At 47.9% G+C, this 15,897-nt stretch overlaps 1 protein-coding gene across 3 annotated transcripts in view; it reads left to right on the top strand.

The window, feature by feature from the left end:
• Window positions 1-13,876, top strand: part of ETS1 (v-ets avian erythroblastosis virus E26 oncogene homolog 1) — a 138,218-nt gene extending 124,342 nt beyond the window's left edge. For all 3 annotated transcript variants that reach the window (XM_014536440.1, XM_005862251.2, XM_014536441.1), the window contains 2 exons: window positions 8,750-8,868; window positions 9,993-13,876. In XM_014536440.1, coding sequence (XP_014391926.1) covers window positions 8,750-8,868; window positions 9,993-10,208 — 335 coding nt within the window. In that variant the 3' untranslated portion in view covers window positions 10,209-13,876. The remainder of the gene's footprint in view (window positions 1-8,749; window positions 8,869-9,992) is intronic.
• The last annotated feature ends 2,021 nt before the right edge of the window (window positions 13,877-15,897 follow it).

The following is a 15,897-nucleotide window of genomic DNA, read 5'->3' as shown; positions in this document are numbered from 1 at the left end:
AACCAAGTGCATTGCCTGATGTGTGACTCACCTCTCCCTGAGAGATAATGAGAGCGAAAGTTGTCCTATGGTGAGTGCATGGGACAGTTTAAACTCTAGACGAGGATGGGACTTGCTTGGCTGGGAAGGTGTGCAGAGGGCACAGCTCTGTGGAGTGTGTGACCTTCAGAGCCGGGGTGGGCACAGTTTCTGGGAAGGCCTCTCAAAGCTGGGTTCTCGGTCGGGCCTTCTTCACAGGGGTAGGTTAGGACATTTTCAGCTCATCACATGAAGGTGGCACAGAAAAAAAAGGTATTTCTTCTGTGACCTCCAGGCTCTTGTCACTGTTAATATTCTCTTTTGCTATTCAACCCCATCTGTCCTCAATGCCTGATACTGGAGGGGTATTCAGAAATCATTTGCTGGATAAATACTTAAAAAATCCAGTGCCGGTTCACCTCCCCGAGAATTGTAAGACGCTGGACCAATCATTTCTCTCATCCTTGAGGTGCTGGGGACATGGCCCCTCGGGTAAAATAATTTCCAGAGGCTGTGTTGAGATCGGAGAAAGGCCTTGGCTTCAGCGTTCTCAAGTCCTGTTTTCCAATCCCAATCAGTGAGCGCCTCTTTCCTTCTTCCTGTTACCTGGCTACGTGTAGGGAGACCTTTCCTTCAGTTTCATTGGTTAGAGAAAGCATTGCCTTGGTGTCAAAGAAAATTCTCACCCTGTACCCTCAAATCCAAACCTAAGCCATTTCTGGTGACTTGAAAGAATGGGTTGCCTAGAAGACACCAGGAGGCAAAGCTCTAAGGAAACCCACTTCCTGACTTGAGCTTCGCTGGCTCGCTGTCCAGGTCTGTGTCTGAGGGCAGGTTGAACTTGGTTAGGGACTTAGGGGAAAGAGGCAGGTGCATTTGAATACAGGCTGCCCCTTTAAGAGAGAAACAGTCTCCTTTCTCCTCCAGCCACCCCCCCACACACGTGTGCTTGAACGCATGCAGGTGTGAGGAGCCTGAGCAAAAACAAGGGTCTTTTCTCCACACACTGAAGTGTGTAACTGTCACATTCTCAGGCCCTAGGGCAGATGCCACAGTGAGCCTCCCTTACGTCTGTCCCAGGTGGGGCAGCCAGGCCAGCCTGTGACCCACCAGTAGGGCCTGCTACCCAGCCTGCCTTGGACATGGATAACTGGACAGACTTGTGCCTCACCTTCCATGAATGCTGATGGGGTCTACCTCTGAGCAAAACTGCTGCCATTCGTGGGGAACACTGCTGAACTCGGTCAGCCCTCCATAATAATTAGGCAGAGCATGCTTGGCGAGGAGCATGAATGATTAGGGAAGAAAAAGCACATTGGAGGAAAGAGGATCTAAGTCTGTCTGTGGCCAAGATTTCCCCAAACCATAAATGTCTGTCATACTTTCACTTGCAAAGCAGCTTGCATCTGCTCTTTCTGGGCCTACCTACTTTGAGTTAGAGCCAGGACTTCTCGGTTATTCCTAACGCGAGCAGATCTCAACCGGCCGTTCTTATCTGCAGTATTGAGAGCAGTTCACACTCATCTGCTTTCATCTTTTGTATGGTTTTTGGTTTTTTTTGTGCCTCCAACTCTCTCCTTTTTCAAAGTTGCCGTATAAGAGGCCGATTTAATTCTTGGAAGAATAATTAAATTTTATCTAGTGCTTTTGCTGTTTTCTTTTGAGTTCTATCTTTTACTTGTCTTGCTTTGAAAAGTCTGCTTTGGAAATATATTTTCTTTTGCTTTATTCTTCTCTTTAATTTCATTGTTGTATTTTATATTGTTCCCAACTGTTCTACACTGTCGTAAAAATGTATATATACATACTTTATATTGTTCCCAACTGTTCTACACTGTCGTAAAAAATATATATATACATACACATACATATATATGTATGTATATGTACATTACATATATGTGTATGTATACATACACATATATGTATGTATATGTACACATATACATATTCCCTCATGATTTAGACTTAACTTATATCTCTATGAAGTAGGAAGGAGCAGGGACAGTCTAGGAATGGGAACACTAAAGGCCAGAGAGTTGAATCAATTGCCTAAGCTCGCAGTGAATCGGAGAAATTTGGATCAAAGCCGTGGACCACTGACTCCCATTCCGGGCTCTCCCGAAGGCATGGGGCTATTTTAATTCTGTAGGATGCTGTCTGCTGTTATCTCAGCCCTCCGCTGCTTAACCTGCTTTATTGTTATTTTTTGATGCTTTCTCCTATCTTTTGGTCTCACGTGTCAGCAAACCATAGACTTGGCATCAGAGGTTGGTTTTCATGGCTTGTAGAGCTGTTTTCTAACTTGTTTCCATTGTTGGATGCTGGTTAGAACACCACTATGCTAATGGTTTTTCAGGTACCTGTAGGAATGTTGAATTTTTAGAGCTTTCATCCCCAATTGCTGCCCTTGCGTGACTAGCCATTGATAAGGGATCAGATGTAGAGGACACATTGACTGTATAGTGAGTCATTAAACCAAGGCCTGTTGGCTCGTTGTAGAATGTACTGCACATGGACCATGTTGGAGCTGAGATGAGACTGGGTCGGGGTAGGGGCAAAGGAAAGGCATACCTCAGAAGAAATAGGGAAAAGCACAGTATCAAGCAGTCCTGCCCTTCCTGTTCCTTAAAAAAAATCTTCCCAGTGCTTTGGTTGCCAGACAATCCAGCAATAAGATCCCTTGACTTTTTCAGTCCCAGACAGAAGGGTTGTACAGCTTCAGATGGAGTTGGGTCCACAGGACAAGAAACTGCCCGGATGTTTTCTGTTTGATTTGTCAGTAAACTTCATTCAACAAGGACTTACTGGACATGGAGAGATTTGGGAAATTTCTTGTGAGCGATCATTTAGAAGGGGCTTGACAGAAAGGGGGTGATGCTTAGACTGGGGTCACCCGCCCCACCCTCAGAGTTGGGAGCTCCGACAGTGAGTAGCATGAGAAGAAGACACACTGATGAACACGTGGGTGGGTCATTTCTGGAGTTGAGTGTTCTGTTTTCGCCACCATCGTTTGGCTGTGGGTAGACACCTGGGTGGCAGGGAGGGGCAGCCAGGCCCGTTCCCCTGCTGCAGGAGCACCTGGCAGATGTGTGCTCTCAGGGTAGAGGCAGCCCTGTTGCAAGGGTGACCAACCATGAGAGTTTCATAGGTTAAAATAAACGTGGTGTTTGATTTGACTTTGAGAGTCAAGCTGAAGAGATTAGCTTCTCAAAGTAGCAAATGAATCCCCAAAGGACAGGAGGTGTGGTAGTTTTTATTTGGGGGAACGTGTTGATGAAACGTAGCCTGGAGTCACCCCTGCTGTTTGGTCCCAAATATAGTTTTAAGAGAGAGAAACAATTTGAGTAGCTTTTTAAGTCCTAACACCTTTTTTCGGGGAGGGGGGGCGGTGGCGGGATTATTGTAGTCTACAGTTCAGTATATGTTTATTGGGCACATGTCATGGTATGGTAAGCTTTGGTATATGCTTGCAGGGAGCGGATAAATAGAGTCATTGAATAGCAAACAGCTTTTGTTGTTGTTAATCCTCACCTGAGGATATTTTCCCATTGATTTTTAGAGAGAGGGAAAGAAGAGAAACATCAGTGCAAGAGAAACACATTGATTGGTTGCCTCCTTCTTGCATGAGTTCCGACCAGGGCCCAGGCTGTGGGGGAGTGTGTGCCCTTGACCGGAATTAAGCCCGGGACCCTTTGGTCTGCAGGTCGACGCTCTATCCACTGAGCCACACCAGCTAGGGCAGCAAGTAGCTTTGCAATGGTTGGTGTCTGTTGGTGAGGCACCGTTCTAGGCTTTGCATGTGAGCCCTTGAGCATATATTCTAGCAGTGAGGGGTGGGCCTAGAGCAAGCCGTCAGGTTGGTCTTGTAAGCAAACCGCAGTGGGAGGAAGCCCACCAGAGTGACCGCCCTGAGCTCACCTCCCTCTGTGTGGAAGTCAGCTCTTCCATGTGCCAAGCACTAGGGCACAGGCAGCAGATGAGAGCTTGCAGTTGAAATGAGAAGGCAGACCTGCAGCCCCGCCCTGAATTCACTAAGGGTGAGTTCATGGTCAAGGCAGACAACCTCCGAGCCTGGAAAATGAGAGGAGAGATACTGAAAAATGACCATCTTATTGTTGAGAGCATCTTGCTAACACTTTGCTATTTATTTCTTTAAGTTGCCCACTTCTTAGATTCAGAGTATGGAAGCAAAAAAGCAGGGGTTTTTATTTGTTTTTTTAATAACCAACTCTCATGGAGATGTATTGGCAGGCCTTCCAGTGACTTGACAAGGAGAAGGGACTTAAAATGTAACCAAAATGAGTAGGATTTTACCTGAAGCTGTGCGTTTGGGGGAGAGAGAGAAAGAGAGAGAGAGAGAGAGAGAGAGAGAGAGAGAGAGAGAAAGGGAGGGAGGGGGAGGAAGGAAGGAAGGAAGGAAGGAAGGAAGGAAGGAAGGAAGGAAGGAAGGAAGGAAGGAAGGAAGGAAGATAGATTGTGGCCTTGGATTTGAAATGCCTTGAGCGTCTTCTCTGGAGAGAAACATTCTCATGGGATTGGCTGTTGGTCTGGGATGCCTCCTGGTACCCACCTGATATTTGTTCTTCTGAGTTGTATCAAGTGCTTCAAATCAGGACTGTGAATGTTATACTAGGAATTTTCCTTGTACCCAGAGCCGAGAAGAACAAAGCAGGCAGGGGAAATCCCCCTACTGCAGCCAGAGGAAGGGGAGGAGGAGGAGAAGGAGGAGGCAGACGCAGGGTGTGGAGGCGCAGGGAGTTGGGGGTGTGTGTGCGGTGCCCTCCCCCCAACTTCTTTGGAGAGAGACTTCCTTCTAACAGGGACCCCTCTGTTGTTGTGGCTCAGAGCTGCGACTTGAGAGGCATAGTCTGCCAGTGATGCCACCGGATTCCTGATGCGTGACACTCCGGGCAGCCTGCTGAAGGCCGCCCTTGACTGCCTGGGGCCCCCAGACAGGGACGCCATTGTGAGTCACATTTAGTCTGTGAGCTCCCTCGGCCCATGACGGGCACTATTCTTAGCACCATTCTCTGCTCCCTGGGACAAAGGTCACCGGGACCCCAGTCTGGTTGGGTGGTTGGCTGACGCTGGGCCCAGGCATGAGAGGAGGTGCAGGAAGGATGGAGGGGGAGGCTTTGCAGAGTTAGGAGATGTTGGAGCAAGGGTGAGGGATGGAGCCCTGGGGCCCTGGGGACGGACACCCAGCTGCACAGAAACACCCGTGGGCGAGCCTGTCGCTCAGAGTGCTGGCCTCACCCAGTGTTTGCACACGTCTGGGGCACACGAGGCTCCTGGACTTAGATGTTGCTGGGGAGTCTTTAGAGTTAGTGTGCACCCCCAGCCCAGAGCTCCCTCCAAGCTGTGGGCCTCCAGGTGGCCCCGAATTGCCTTCCCAACCTGAAATGAGGGCGACACATTGTGGAAACAGGCTCCTGTGTCAGGATGTCCACTGGTCCAAGCCCACCCTGGGGCCTTCTTGCTGGGGGAATATTCCATGTCCTTCCTATTCCTGCTGCTCCCACAGCTAAGAGGCCATTCAGGGCTCAGCACACGTACTGGAAAGGACTCAGGACCACGGATTCCCCTGTTGGTACCACGTGGGCTTTCTGGAGGGTAGGCAGTGGCCTGCAGGAAGCCCAGGCTGAGAGCCCTGGGTGCCCCTCCACTCCAGGTGGCTCACAGGGGTTTTCCTCAAGGCCTGGGGGGAGGAGGCAGCCGACCACCGCTGTGCTGACTTAGTTACTGTGAAGCTGAGCAGCCAACGGTCCCCTCCAGGTCCTGTGCTTGCTTCAGGCATCTGCCTCTCCTGCCTCTGATCCCTCTTCCCTTTGGTGTCAATAGAAGAAAAGACTAGAGCTCCCGAATGTCACAGTGTGATGTTCTTTATGAACAAAGGTGAACCCACAGTGAGAAAACCCCTGCAGACAAGGTCTTACCCTGGCCCCGACCCTGTGTGCAGACACCAGGGCTCGGCTCTATAGAGTGAGGCTGGGGCCGGGCAGATGCTGCCCAGGTGGACACCTCAGTCCAGGGAACGGCACAGGCAGGAAGACCAGCCACAGGCCCTCCTCTGTCTGCGATCCTGCCTCTAGGAGCTGGCTCCCAGACGGGAACTAGTTCCCCCTCTACACTAAGGCTGCCCAGCCCAGAGGTGGCGTGCAGGCTCCTGGGCCCTACCCTCCCGGACTTGGACTTGCCCAGGTAGAAGCTGGTACTTCCTTCCCTTTCCTTCGCTTGGTATCACTAGCCTTCTCCTCCCCAAAGGGATTTTAAGATAAATCATGTGAGGGAGCTTTTAAGATACATTCACAGTAGCAGCTACCCATGGAGTTACTGTGAGGAGTAAGTGAGAAGGGTATAAGCATCAACACAGTGTCCGGTGCATAGTAGGTGTGCACGAAATCATAGCACTTGAGCATTGCAGCTCCTCCCTCTGTCCTATGTCTGTGGTCTGGGGACCTGACTCAGATGAGGACAGCAGACTCCAGGGCTCATTTACATAAATTTGGGGCAGTTGATTTTTCTCTCTCTGTCTCTCCTCCGGGGTCCTGGTGGATGTATAGTCATTTTGCACTTCATCAGGAAGCCTATTATATCACAAGGGGTTTTGCGGCTGCTTTTTTTTTTCTATCAGAAATCCCATAGCATCTCTCAATAGAGATTTGTTTTCTTAAACCTTCTGCCCGTCAGAGTGGCTTTTTAGTGGGTTCCTCACATAATGTTGCCTTTAGTCCCATGAGCCCAGGTAGGGAGTAAGTCGCTGGTGACTTTAACTCAACTTATAAGAAATATGCAAATGAGTGTGAGTGGCCCACCCAGTGGTTTTTCAAGGAGGGGTGGAGATGGAGGAGGATAAGGCTTAAGTCGTCCAGCACTCAGGGCTGTGCTTTCTAAAGTTCATTTGTTTTGTAGGCATTTGCTGAATCGTTTCATTCTGGGGTACGTGTAGGGTATTTCTTGCATGAAGGTTTCAAAGAGCTCAAGGTGCATTTTTGAAGGAGGACGCGGTGATATTTCACGTGCCCTGTTTTGCGTGGGGTGTGCAGGGGAGGAGCGCTGGGCCCACCACGAGGAAGCAGTTACTGGAGGAGCGCTTCCCAGATGGTAGATCACAGTGCACAGCAGTCACTGCTTCCTCACAGGTGTCTGGCCAGGTGGCCCTGTGCCTGGAGTCTGACGGGCTGGACACTGGACCCAGAAGCACCGTTTTCTAACTGTGCTCGGAGCAAAGTCACGTGACTTTTCTGAGCTCCTTTTTCACAGATAGAATGGGAACAGCAAGGCCACTGCGCTTCACGTACAGAGGAGTGGGCAGTGGACTTTAGGAGCGAGTGACGTGATGCATACGCATGGGCCTTATAGACGTGAAAGGTAGAAGAAGAGGTTACCCTGATCGATCATAGACATTTCCCTTTTAGATGGAGAGGGAACCAACCTGAAGCTGGTGTTTTGTTGGGTCTCAGTTTACTTTGGATCAGACACATTTGAAACTCAGGTTAAGGGTTAGAAGTTTAAAAAGTCAGGTTTTACGATGTGAGTCGGAGCACCCCCGGCCTCCTTCATCTGCATAACGGGGTGCTCTCAGTCCTGCCCTGGCTTCTGAGATGGTGTGCAGGGCACAAGCAGCACGGCCTGTTGAACCAGTATTTCTCTCTCTGGTGCACTCATGAGGCATAGGAATCAGTCAACATTGTCCTTTCTTTTTAAGATTTTCAAAATTGGTCTTTAGAGAGAGAGGAAGGGAGAGGGAAAGAGAGAGAATGTGAGAGCGAAACATAACATCCATCTGATGGGTCCAGCACGCCCCCCCGCCCCCAACTGAGGATTGAGCCTGAAATCCAGGCATGTTCCCGAGTGCATGGGATGACACCCAATTAACCGGGCCACAACGCCCAGGGCAGCGTGGTCATTCTGAATAAAAAGTTATCCTAAAAGGAAATCTATGTAGCAGGAATCTTTTAGCATAGATAAATTGACATTCAGAGTATGCCAGGCCTTCCAGAACTACAATAGTGGCAGTGTTGTTGGCTAAGACAAGACAATGTGTGTGTGCATGTGTGTGTGTGTAAATTAGAATATACTGGACCCAGGAAGAATTTAATAGTCGTCACCTGACCTTCGAGGATTTCTGGGTGGCAAGTTGATGACTTGATGCTTTCCTCTCTCTGTTTGGATGCTTGCCTATGTGTGACCTGGGAGGACAGGATGGTGCTGGAAAGGAATATGATGACCCAACTAAGTCCTTGTTACATAAGCCTAAGATCTTCCCTCTTGCAGGTCAGGGGCCAAAGGCTCCCTCTAGAGAGGAGGGCTTATGAGGTTTGACTTCCGATTGGAACTCGCAATGGGCATTCCTTGGTTAATACCTTTTTTTTTTTTTTTTACTTCTTGAGGCAAAATAATTGTAAAGGCACAAAGGACCACGCTGCCTCAGAGGATAGAGTCAGTGTTTTCTTTCTAGAGTCTGCTTAGCAAGAAATGTGGCCTGACCCTTCAGCCATTCAACAGAAGGCAGTTGCTCTATTGTCTTGTGTTTTTCTTCTCCTTAGGGTGGGAGCGTCTTCCCCTTTTCGGTCTGTGTGAGCTATAGCGCCTCCTCCCTGTGTCCTGTGTGTTGCCTGCCTTTTCTCCTGGCTGGATGGACAGAGGAGAGGGAGAGCTGGGTCCTGGGATCCGGGGCTGAGAGGGCTGGGCCTCTGGAGTAATGAGTCAATGCCTTGTGTTCCAGGCAGTGGACCGATCCAGCTGTGGCAGTTTCTTCTGGAATTACTCACTGATAAGTCCTGCCAGTCTTTTATCAGCTGGACAGGAGATGGCTGGGAATTCAAGCTCTCTGACCCAGATGAGGTAAGGAGGGAGGGAGCCCAGAGTGCTGTGCGAGAGAGAACTCTGGAAGAGGCTGTGTGATGCCGAGGACATTTCCTAGGATTCTGATCCCAGCTCTGCCACTTGCTAGCTGTGTGACCTCCTGCAAGTTGCATAGCCCATCTGAGCCTTCGTCTCTTTACTTGGAAAATAGAGAAAATCTCTACATTGCCCATTGTTCTTGGATCGCCTAATAGGATGCACCGGGGTCTCAGGCACATAGTCATCCTTCGTAAATATGAGTTGCCTTCTATTACTCAGTCCTTCTCCTGGCCTCTTGGGCTCTGTGAATCTGAAAGGGCTCAGACAACTCAAGAGGCTTTGGGAAAATGGGTGCAATTTGTTCATTAAGCCATTCTTTGATCCAACAAATGCTTAGTGAGTGGTTACTCTCTGCCATGCCCAATGCTGAGGATAAAAATGGAGAGCCAACCACTCGGTGTGGCGCACCTGAGAAGAATTGTGCCCCAGAACAGAAACCTGCATCCTGTTGATGAAGGGCAGGTGTGGCTGCAGCTCAGTGCTCCTTCAGCCCCTCACATTCCAAAGTCCCTCACATTCTCTCTCTTTAAAAAAGATATTTTTATTGATTTTAGAAGGAAAGGGAGAGGGAGAGAAAGATAGAAACATCAATGATGAGAGAGAATCATTGGTGGGCTGCCTCCTGCACACCCCACACTAGGGATCGAGCCCACAACCCGGGGCATGTGCCCTGACCAGGAATCGAACTGTGACTTCCTGGTTCATAGGTCAATGCTCAACCACTGAGCACCCCTGGCCGGGCCAGGGACATTCTCTAAATTATACAGGGATGGAATAGAGTCTACAGTGTTGCATTCCTTTTTCTTTTGGTAAACTTCATTATGTAGAAGTCCAAGGTCACTATTTTTCATCAACCTAGAATCAGCGGTCCAGCCATCCTTGCCTGACCCTTCAACATTGGAGTTCAGGAGAGATCAGTCAGGAGAATACCCTCCACGTACATGAACCTCTTTCCGGACTGACTTGAACATCATGGGTCATCATGAATGGCTATAGGCATATAAACATGCATATTGGATTATTTTATAGATTTTTAACCCCCCCTCCCCCATTTTTAATTTCAGGTGGCCAGGAGATGGGGGAAAAGGAAAAACAAGCCCAAGATGAATTATGAGAAACTGAGCCGTGGCCTCCGCTACTATTATGACAAAAACATCATCCACAAGACAGCGGGCAAGCGCTACGTGTACCGCTTTGTGTGTGACCTGCAGAGCCTCCTGGGGTACACGCCCGAGGAGCTCCACGCCATGCTGGATGTCAAGCCGGACGCCGACGAGTGACGGGCACCTGGGGGGCCAGGGAAACTCTGCTGAGACATTTCAAAAGACCCACGTCGGTTGGACTCTTACTTTTTAATGGTTATTCTATTTTTAATTTTCCAGACTCATTTTTTTTTTTACATTCAGGGGAGGGAGCTAAGTGAACTGCAGCTATAATCAATTATGTGTGGTTGGCAAAGGAGAGCCAGGACTGGTGGGGTGGGTGGGACAAGAAATTCTTGAGCAAATTTGCAGGAGAGAGAGAGAAAGGTCTCCTTAGAAGCTTGAAGAATCTGGCTTGAGGGAGGACTAGACACGTATGTCTGATAATTTTTTAAAAATCGTCCATGGGAAAAAAAAAGTGCCTCAAGTGATGAACTTATCAGCATAAGTAATTGAGGCATCAGGGGTCATGAAATGGATGAAGGGCAATTCGTTTGCTTCTGTTTTTAGGTCTGAGCGGGGCCAAAAGAGGGAGGTGGGGTAAGACAATTTGTTTGGGGAGGGAGTGCACAAAAACCAAGGACTATTTACCTTTTACTCTACTTTTAAAACAAAGGTGGACTTGCGTGGGGGAGGGACCAAAACTGTTTTTGTGTTGAAATTTATTTTATTAAATTTTGTGCCAGTATTTTTTTTCTTCTTAAAAATCGTCTTAAGCTCTAAGGTGGTCTCAGTATTGCAGTATCGTGCAAGGTTGTTTTTATTTGCCAGCTGAGGATTCTGTCACAGCGAAAGGAAACTGTTTATATAGACCCCACTGGGAAGGCAAAGTGCTGTCACCGAGGTTGGACCCCAGATCCAGGTGGCTTTATAGATGAAGGAACAAATGATGCTGATCTGGGGACAAGGGACCTGTGCATGTGAATGTCATCTGTAATTTTTAAAAAAAAAATGATCATCACGCCCCTCTACGTATTTGTCGTTAGTGGATTCTCGGGGTTTAGACTTAATGTTGAGCTAAGAAGCATTAAGTCTTCAACTTGAATGTATTTGGCAGCCCTGGGTGGGGAGCACAGTGAATCAGGAGCTGGAAAGGACATCGAGGAGGAAGGTTGACTTGGTTCTTTTCCTATGACTGGGAATCAAAGCTGTGTGCCTGGGCATTACCCCTCGGGTCTTAGGAAGTAAGTCCTGAATGCATGTTATTCCCAACTAACACTTTATCTTTTATGTCTCATCCTCTCAGCCTCCCATACTTCTTGCTTCCCCCCCCCCCCCCACAAACAAACACAAACACACACACACACACACACACACACACTCTTATTCAGTGCAGAGAAATGTAAAGCTTTCTGATTGGGGAGTGAACGAGTGACAGCAGACATGAGTTGAAGAGCATATGATAAAGCCATTTAGACTCATTGGGTGTTTGGCACAATGGAAATTGTGGGTGCCTAGAAGCAAAAGGTGGCTTGGCTGTCTTCCGGAGGAGAAGCGCAAGGCTTTCCTTTGAAGGACTTAGGCTAGTTGAGTGGGATGTCCATCCGGCAAGACCGCGCATGCAGAGCGAACAGTGCAGCTGCTGTTCGGGTCTTGCGCTTGGACTGCTGTCGTGGCACAGGGTAAGTGAAGGCTCATCATGGCAGAAGAGAGGGATGACTAGAAGGCAAAGGAAACATAAGCAAAGGAGCTTGAATGAAGACAATGAGGTGGTCCATGAGATGTGAATATATTTTTAGTTCCCCCATAATTTAAACAACGGAGGCAGCTGTGAAGGGTAATCTGAAAATGGGGTTTTGGGTCGGGAGGTTGGGGGAGGACCAACATCTAAGTAATGAAGACAAGTTCCTCATTCAATCAGAATCCCCACCGTGGCCGAGATGCCTGATTAAATAGGGTGCGGGCGGTGGGACAGCTTTGCAGACGGCAGCGAGAGAAGAAGAAGCGGTTAAGGTGGGCTTCTCAGGGCTGGCTTCCCCAGGCTCTAGCCAAGTAACCGGAAGTGCCAACCACTTCCAGCGCATCTTCAGGAACGTGGATTGTTCACTCCAGGTCCTCTCGCAGACCCTGACTGTCAGGAACGTAGCTCTGTGACTCACGCTGATAAAGCAGAGCGTCTACTTGGAAGGCCCAGGCAGTATCCGCCCAGCTGTGTATTTGGATCTTCTTCCAATTGCAGGTGCCTTAATGAAGCTCTCGAGATGTTTTAGGAGCTGCTCAGGGAGGGTCGGCGGAACTGTTGGACTACATGGTTTTCTCTTAGGTTATTTGATCTTTGTTGGGCACGGGCAAAGGTGTGCGTGCATGTGTAAGTGCCTGTGTGCGTGCATGTGTATGTGCGTGTGTGTGTGCGTGAGTGCATGTGTGCGTGAGTGCATGTGTGTGTGTGTGTTTGCAGACATGCAAAACTGCAGCTGAGATAAAACCTGGGTTTTCTAGGTACACCTCTCCACATTTCAGTCACAGGCGCAGGTAGAACCAAAGGCTGGGCATCAGTCATGGCTTGCTGTTTGCAACCAGGCATACAATCACCTGCCCAACTCATCAACCTTCCCTGTTCCACTGATGCCCAAAACTCCCCTCGTGCGAGTGTCTAACCCCTGCAGCCACCCCACAGCAGCTCCGATGTAAGAAAGTGCCTCCCGTGCTCCCCAGCCCGCTTGCTCGCTGCGCCGCCTTTCTCTGCAGGTCCACCGTTTTCAGTATTTATAGATAGTTTGTTAGTTAAGACCGCTTTGTTGATCTGGCCAGATGCCTTCTTCTCCTTCTGTCCAAAGGCCAGAGACCATCCCAGGAAGAGTGGTGGGTGGTTTATACACTGGAAATGCAGCAGAATTGTTGCATTTATGCTTTTTTTTAAAAACACACACACACACATGTTAGCTTCAGAGGAAGGATGGGCAAATCTGGTGTAGCCGGGGGAAACCCTTGTTTTCTTGGAGATGCCTTCACCCACGTCAGTGCTGGCTGTCGGGTTCAGAGTCCCTTTGGTTCCCTTCTCCATGCAGAGGCCGCTGGGGACTTTGGTGCACGGAGCCCTGGTTGGGTGGCGACGGGGATTGGAGGTAGCATTCCAAGATCGGATGTGCTGTTCCTCACTTTGGAAGTGAGCTCTCCGGGTTTTAGAGCATTAACCTGCCTGTCTTCATGGTGGAAACGACACCCCCTCTCTTCTAGCCATGCTGTGCATGCTGCTTTCTCCGTTGGGGTCTATATAAATGTGTTAGCTCTTACCTACATTCCAAAGAAGTTTCAAGGAACCATAAGTATATGTATCCAGATACATATATGAAAGATATATATGAAAATGAAACTATCTCTATCAGGAATACTGCCTCAGTTATTGAACTTTTTTTAAAGAATACTTTTTTTTTAAGCTGAGAAATATAGGGGTAAAAAGATGTTATATTGTGTTTGACTATTTTCCAACTTGTATTTTCATATAATTTATATTTTTTAAAAAGCTGAACATTTAAAAGCAAGATGAAAAAAAAAAAAAGGAAAAGCAGGTGCTTTTTAAAACTCAGAACTGAGGTAGCTTAGAGATGTAGCCATTTAAGTGTCTGTTTTGTTTTTGTTTTTTTTTTTAAATGCAAAAAGTTTCTTATGGGGGAGTTTTTGTCTGTATTTTAGTAGCTGATGCTGGCACATCATTTTCCTGAAGAGTTTTTTATATACTGTAGCCTGATTTCATATTGTATTTTAAACTGTGTGAGATTAAAGACAAAGAAATTCCTTTATAACGATGTGGGTGTGGCTTGATTCTTTCCCTGTCGGGTGCCTGTGAGAAGCGGGACAAACGAACCAACCACAGAAGTTCAGGAAGGGATGCGACTAGGTCTTGCTGATCTTGTTAGCTCGGGATCCTTCGGGATAAAAATGTCCCAATAAAGTGAGAACTGCAATAAGAATATAGGGAAGTATGATCGTTCTCCCATTCCAGTTCTTGAATACACGGTGTTATCCTTCATGAAATGTCCCTGGCCTTATCACACCTCATTTTCTTCATGTCTGAAGGATTTAGGGCAACGTGAAGACAATTTTTAATGACTCAGCAGATAAACATCTGATTTCAACTAGGTCAAGTTCCTGATACTAACACAGGAAGTTGAACATCTTTCCTGATGCTCTGGACAGGAACAGTTTTCTTGTTTCTTCTTCTTTTTAAAAAATATATTTTTATTGATTTTAGAGAGGGAGGGAGAGGGAGAGAGAAACATCAATGATGAGAGGGAATCATTGATCGGCTGCCTCCTGCATGCCCCCTACTCAAGATGGAGCCTGCAACCTGGGCATGTGCCCTGAACTGGAATCGAACTGTGACCTCCTGGTTCATAGGTTGATGCTCAGCCACTGAGCTACACCGACTGGGCTCTTGTTTCTTCTGTTACCAATTTTCTCTGTGCCATTTTGGACCCATCACATCCATCTCCTTGACCCCAGTTCTTTTTTGGGGACTGAAAATTAAGAATGAGCCCCCAGCACCCTGTCATAAATACAGTCGTATCTGTAAGTGCTCTGGGGAGGAATGCTGAAACCCCATCTGCATGGTGCTTTTCTCTTACTGTTGAAACTGAGAAGGTGGATGTTTTTAATTAACACCAACATTTGCAACATGAATCCCAACTCACAGCTGGAGAGAGAATTTTTGCTGAATTGTTCACAAAGAGGGCTCTGTTTTTGGAAACTGCTTCTTCGGGCCTGGAGCTTGAGGTTTGCTGAGTGCCCGTTAAGCACCAACTGTGTGGTCTGGTGGTCGGGGAGCCCCATTGGCCACGAGGAGGGCTCTGACATCCCGGTCAAGCCACCACCACTCCCTCAGAGACTTGGGGGAGATGGCATGAGGTACTTCTGTGTTTTAGTCTTCAGCTGCAAACCTGGGCAAAGTCACAACTCCTGAGCCAACCTGAGGCCACATCTGAGCTATTCTCCCCCTACATAAACAGAACACGGAGAATAGGTTTCTGCCTTAGTCAAGGATTTGGGCAGAGAGCTTTCCTTTGATGCCAAGTGGCTTTTATACCCCAAGTATCTGATTTAATGCTGAGCAGGTTAAAAGACATCAGGCATGCTTGAATGAAATCAGCTTAGTCCTCATGTTTCTCAAACTAAGAGTTCAACTGGGGAATGCTTAGACAAGTGGGCTTTGGTGATCTTTCTCTCTTTTTTTTTTAAATGATCACCCAAGGATATATTTATTGATTTTCGTAGAGAGGAAGGGAGAGAGAGAGAAACACTGATCGGTTGCCTTCCATGTGTGCCTCAACCTGGGATCCTGGGCATCTAACTCACAACCTAGGTATGTGTCCTGATTGGGAATCAAACCCACAACTTCTTGGTATACAGGACAATACTTCAGCCAATTGAGCAACCTTGCCAGGGCTGGTGAACTCTCTTAGTGATGCTGCTGAGAGCGCCATATTGAAGTGGTGATGGTAAGGATTGAGGAGAGACAGTACCCCCTAAATCAACCGCAGGGTTTTGAGAAAGCAGGCTAGGGTTTGGATAGAAGGAGACACAGGGAAAAGAGGAGTCATTCAAAAGAAGCTGGAGGTAAAAAATCTATAAACTTAACATGCTTTCAGGAGGTTGGGGGATAAGGCAATTGCCCACGCTATTCTGGCTTGTCCCTGCCATGGCTTTGGAGCAAGTTGTAGTACTCACACACACACACACACACACACACACACACACACACTCACACTCACACACATACAGTCACACACACATACAGTCACACACACAGTCACATACACACACACTCACA

This window comes from Myotis brandtii, unplaced genomic scaffold, assembly GCF_000412655.1.
Source record: "Myotis brandtii unplaced genomic scaffold, ASM41265v1 scaffold1617, whole genome shotgun sequence".
Lineage (NCBI taxonomy): Eukaryota > Metazoa > Chordata > Mammalia > Chiroptera > Vespertilionidae > Myotis > Myotis brandtii.
This window is presented reverse-complemented; position numbering and strand designations above follow the sequence as displayed.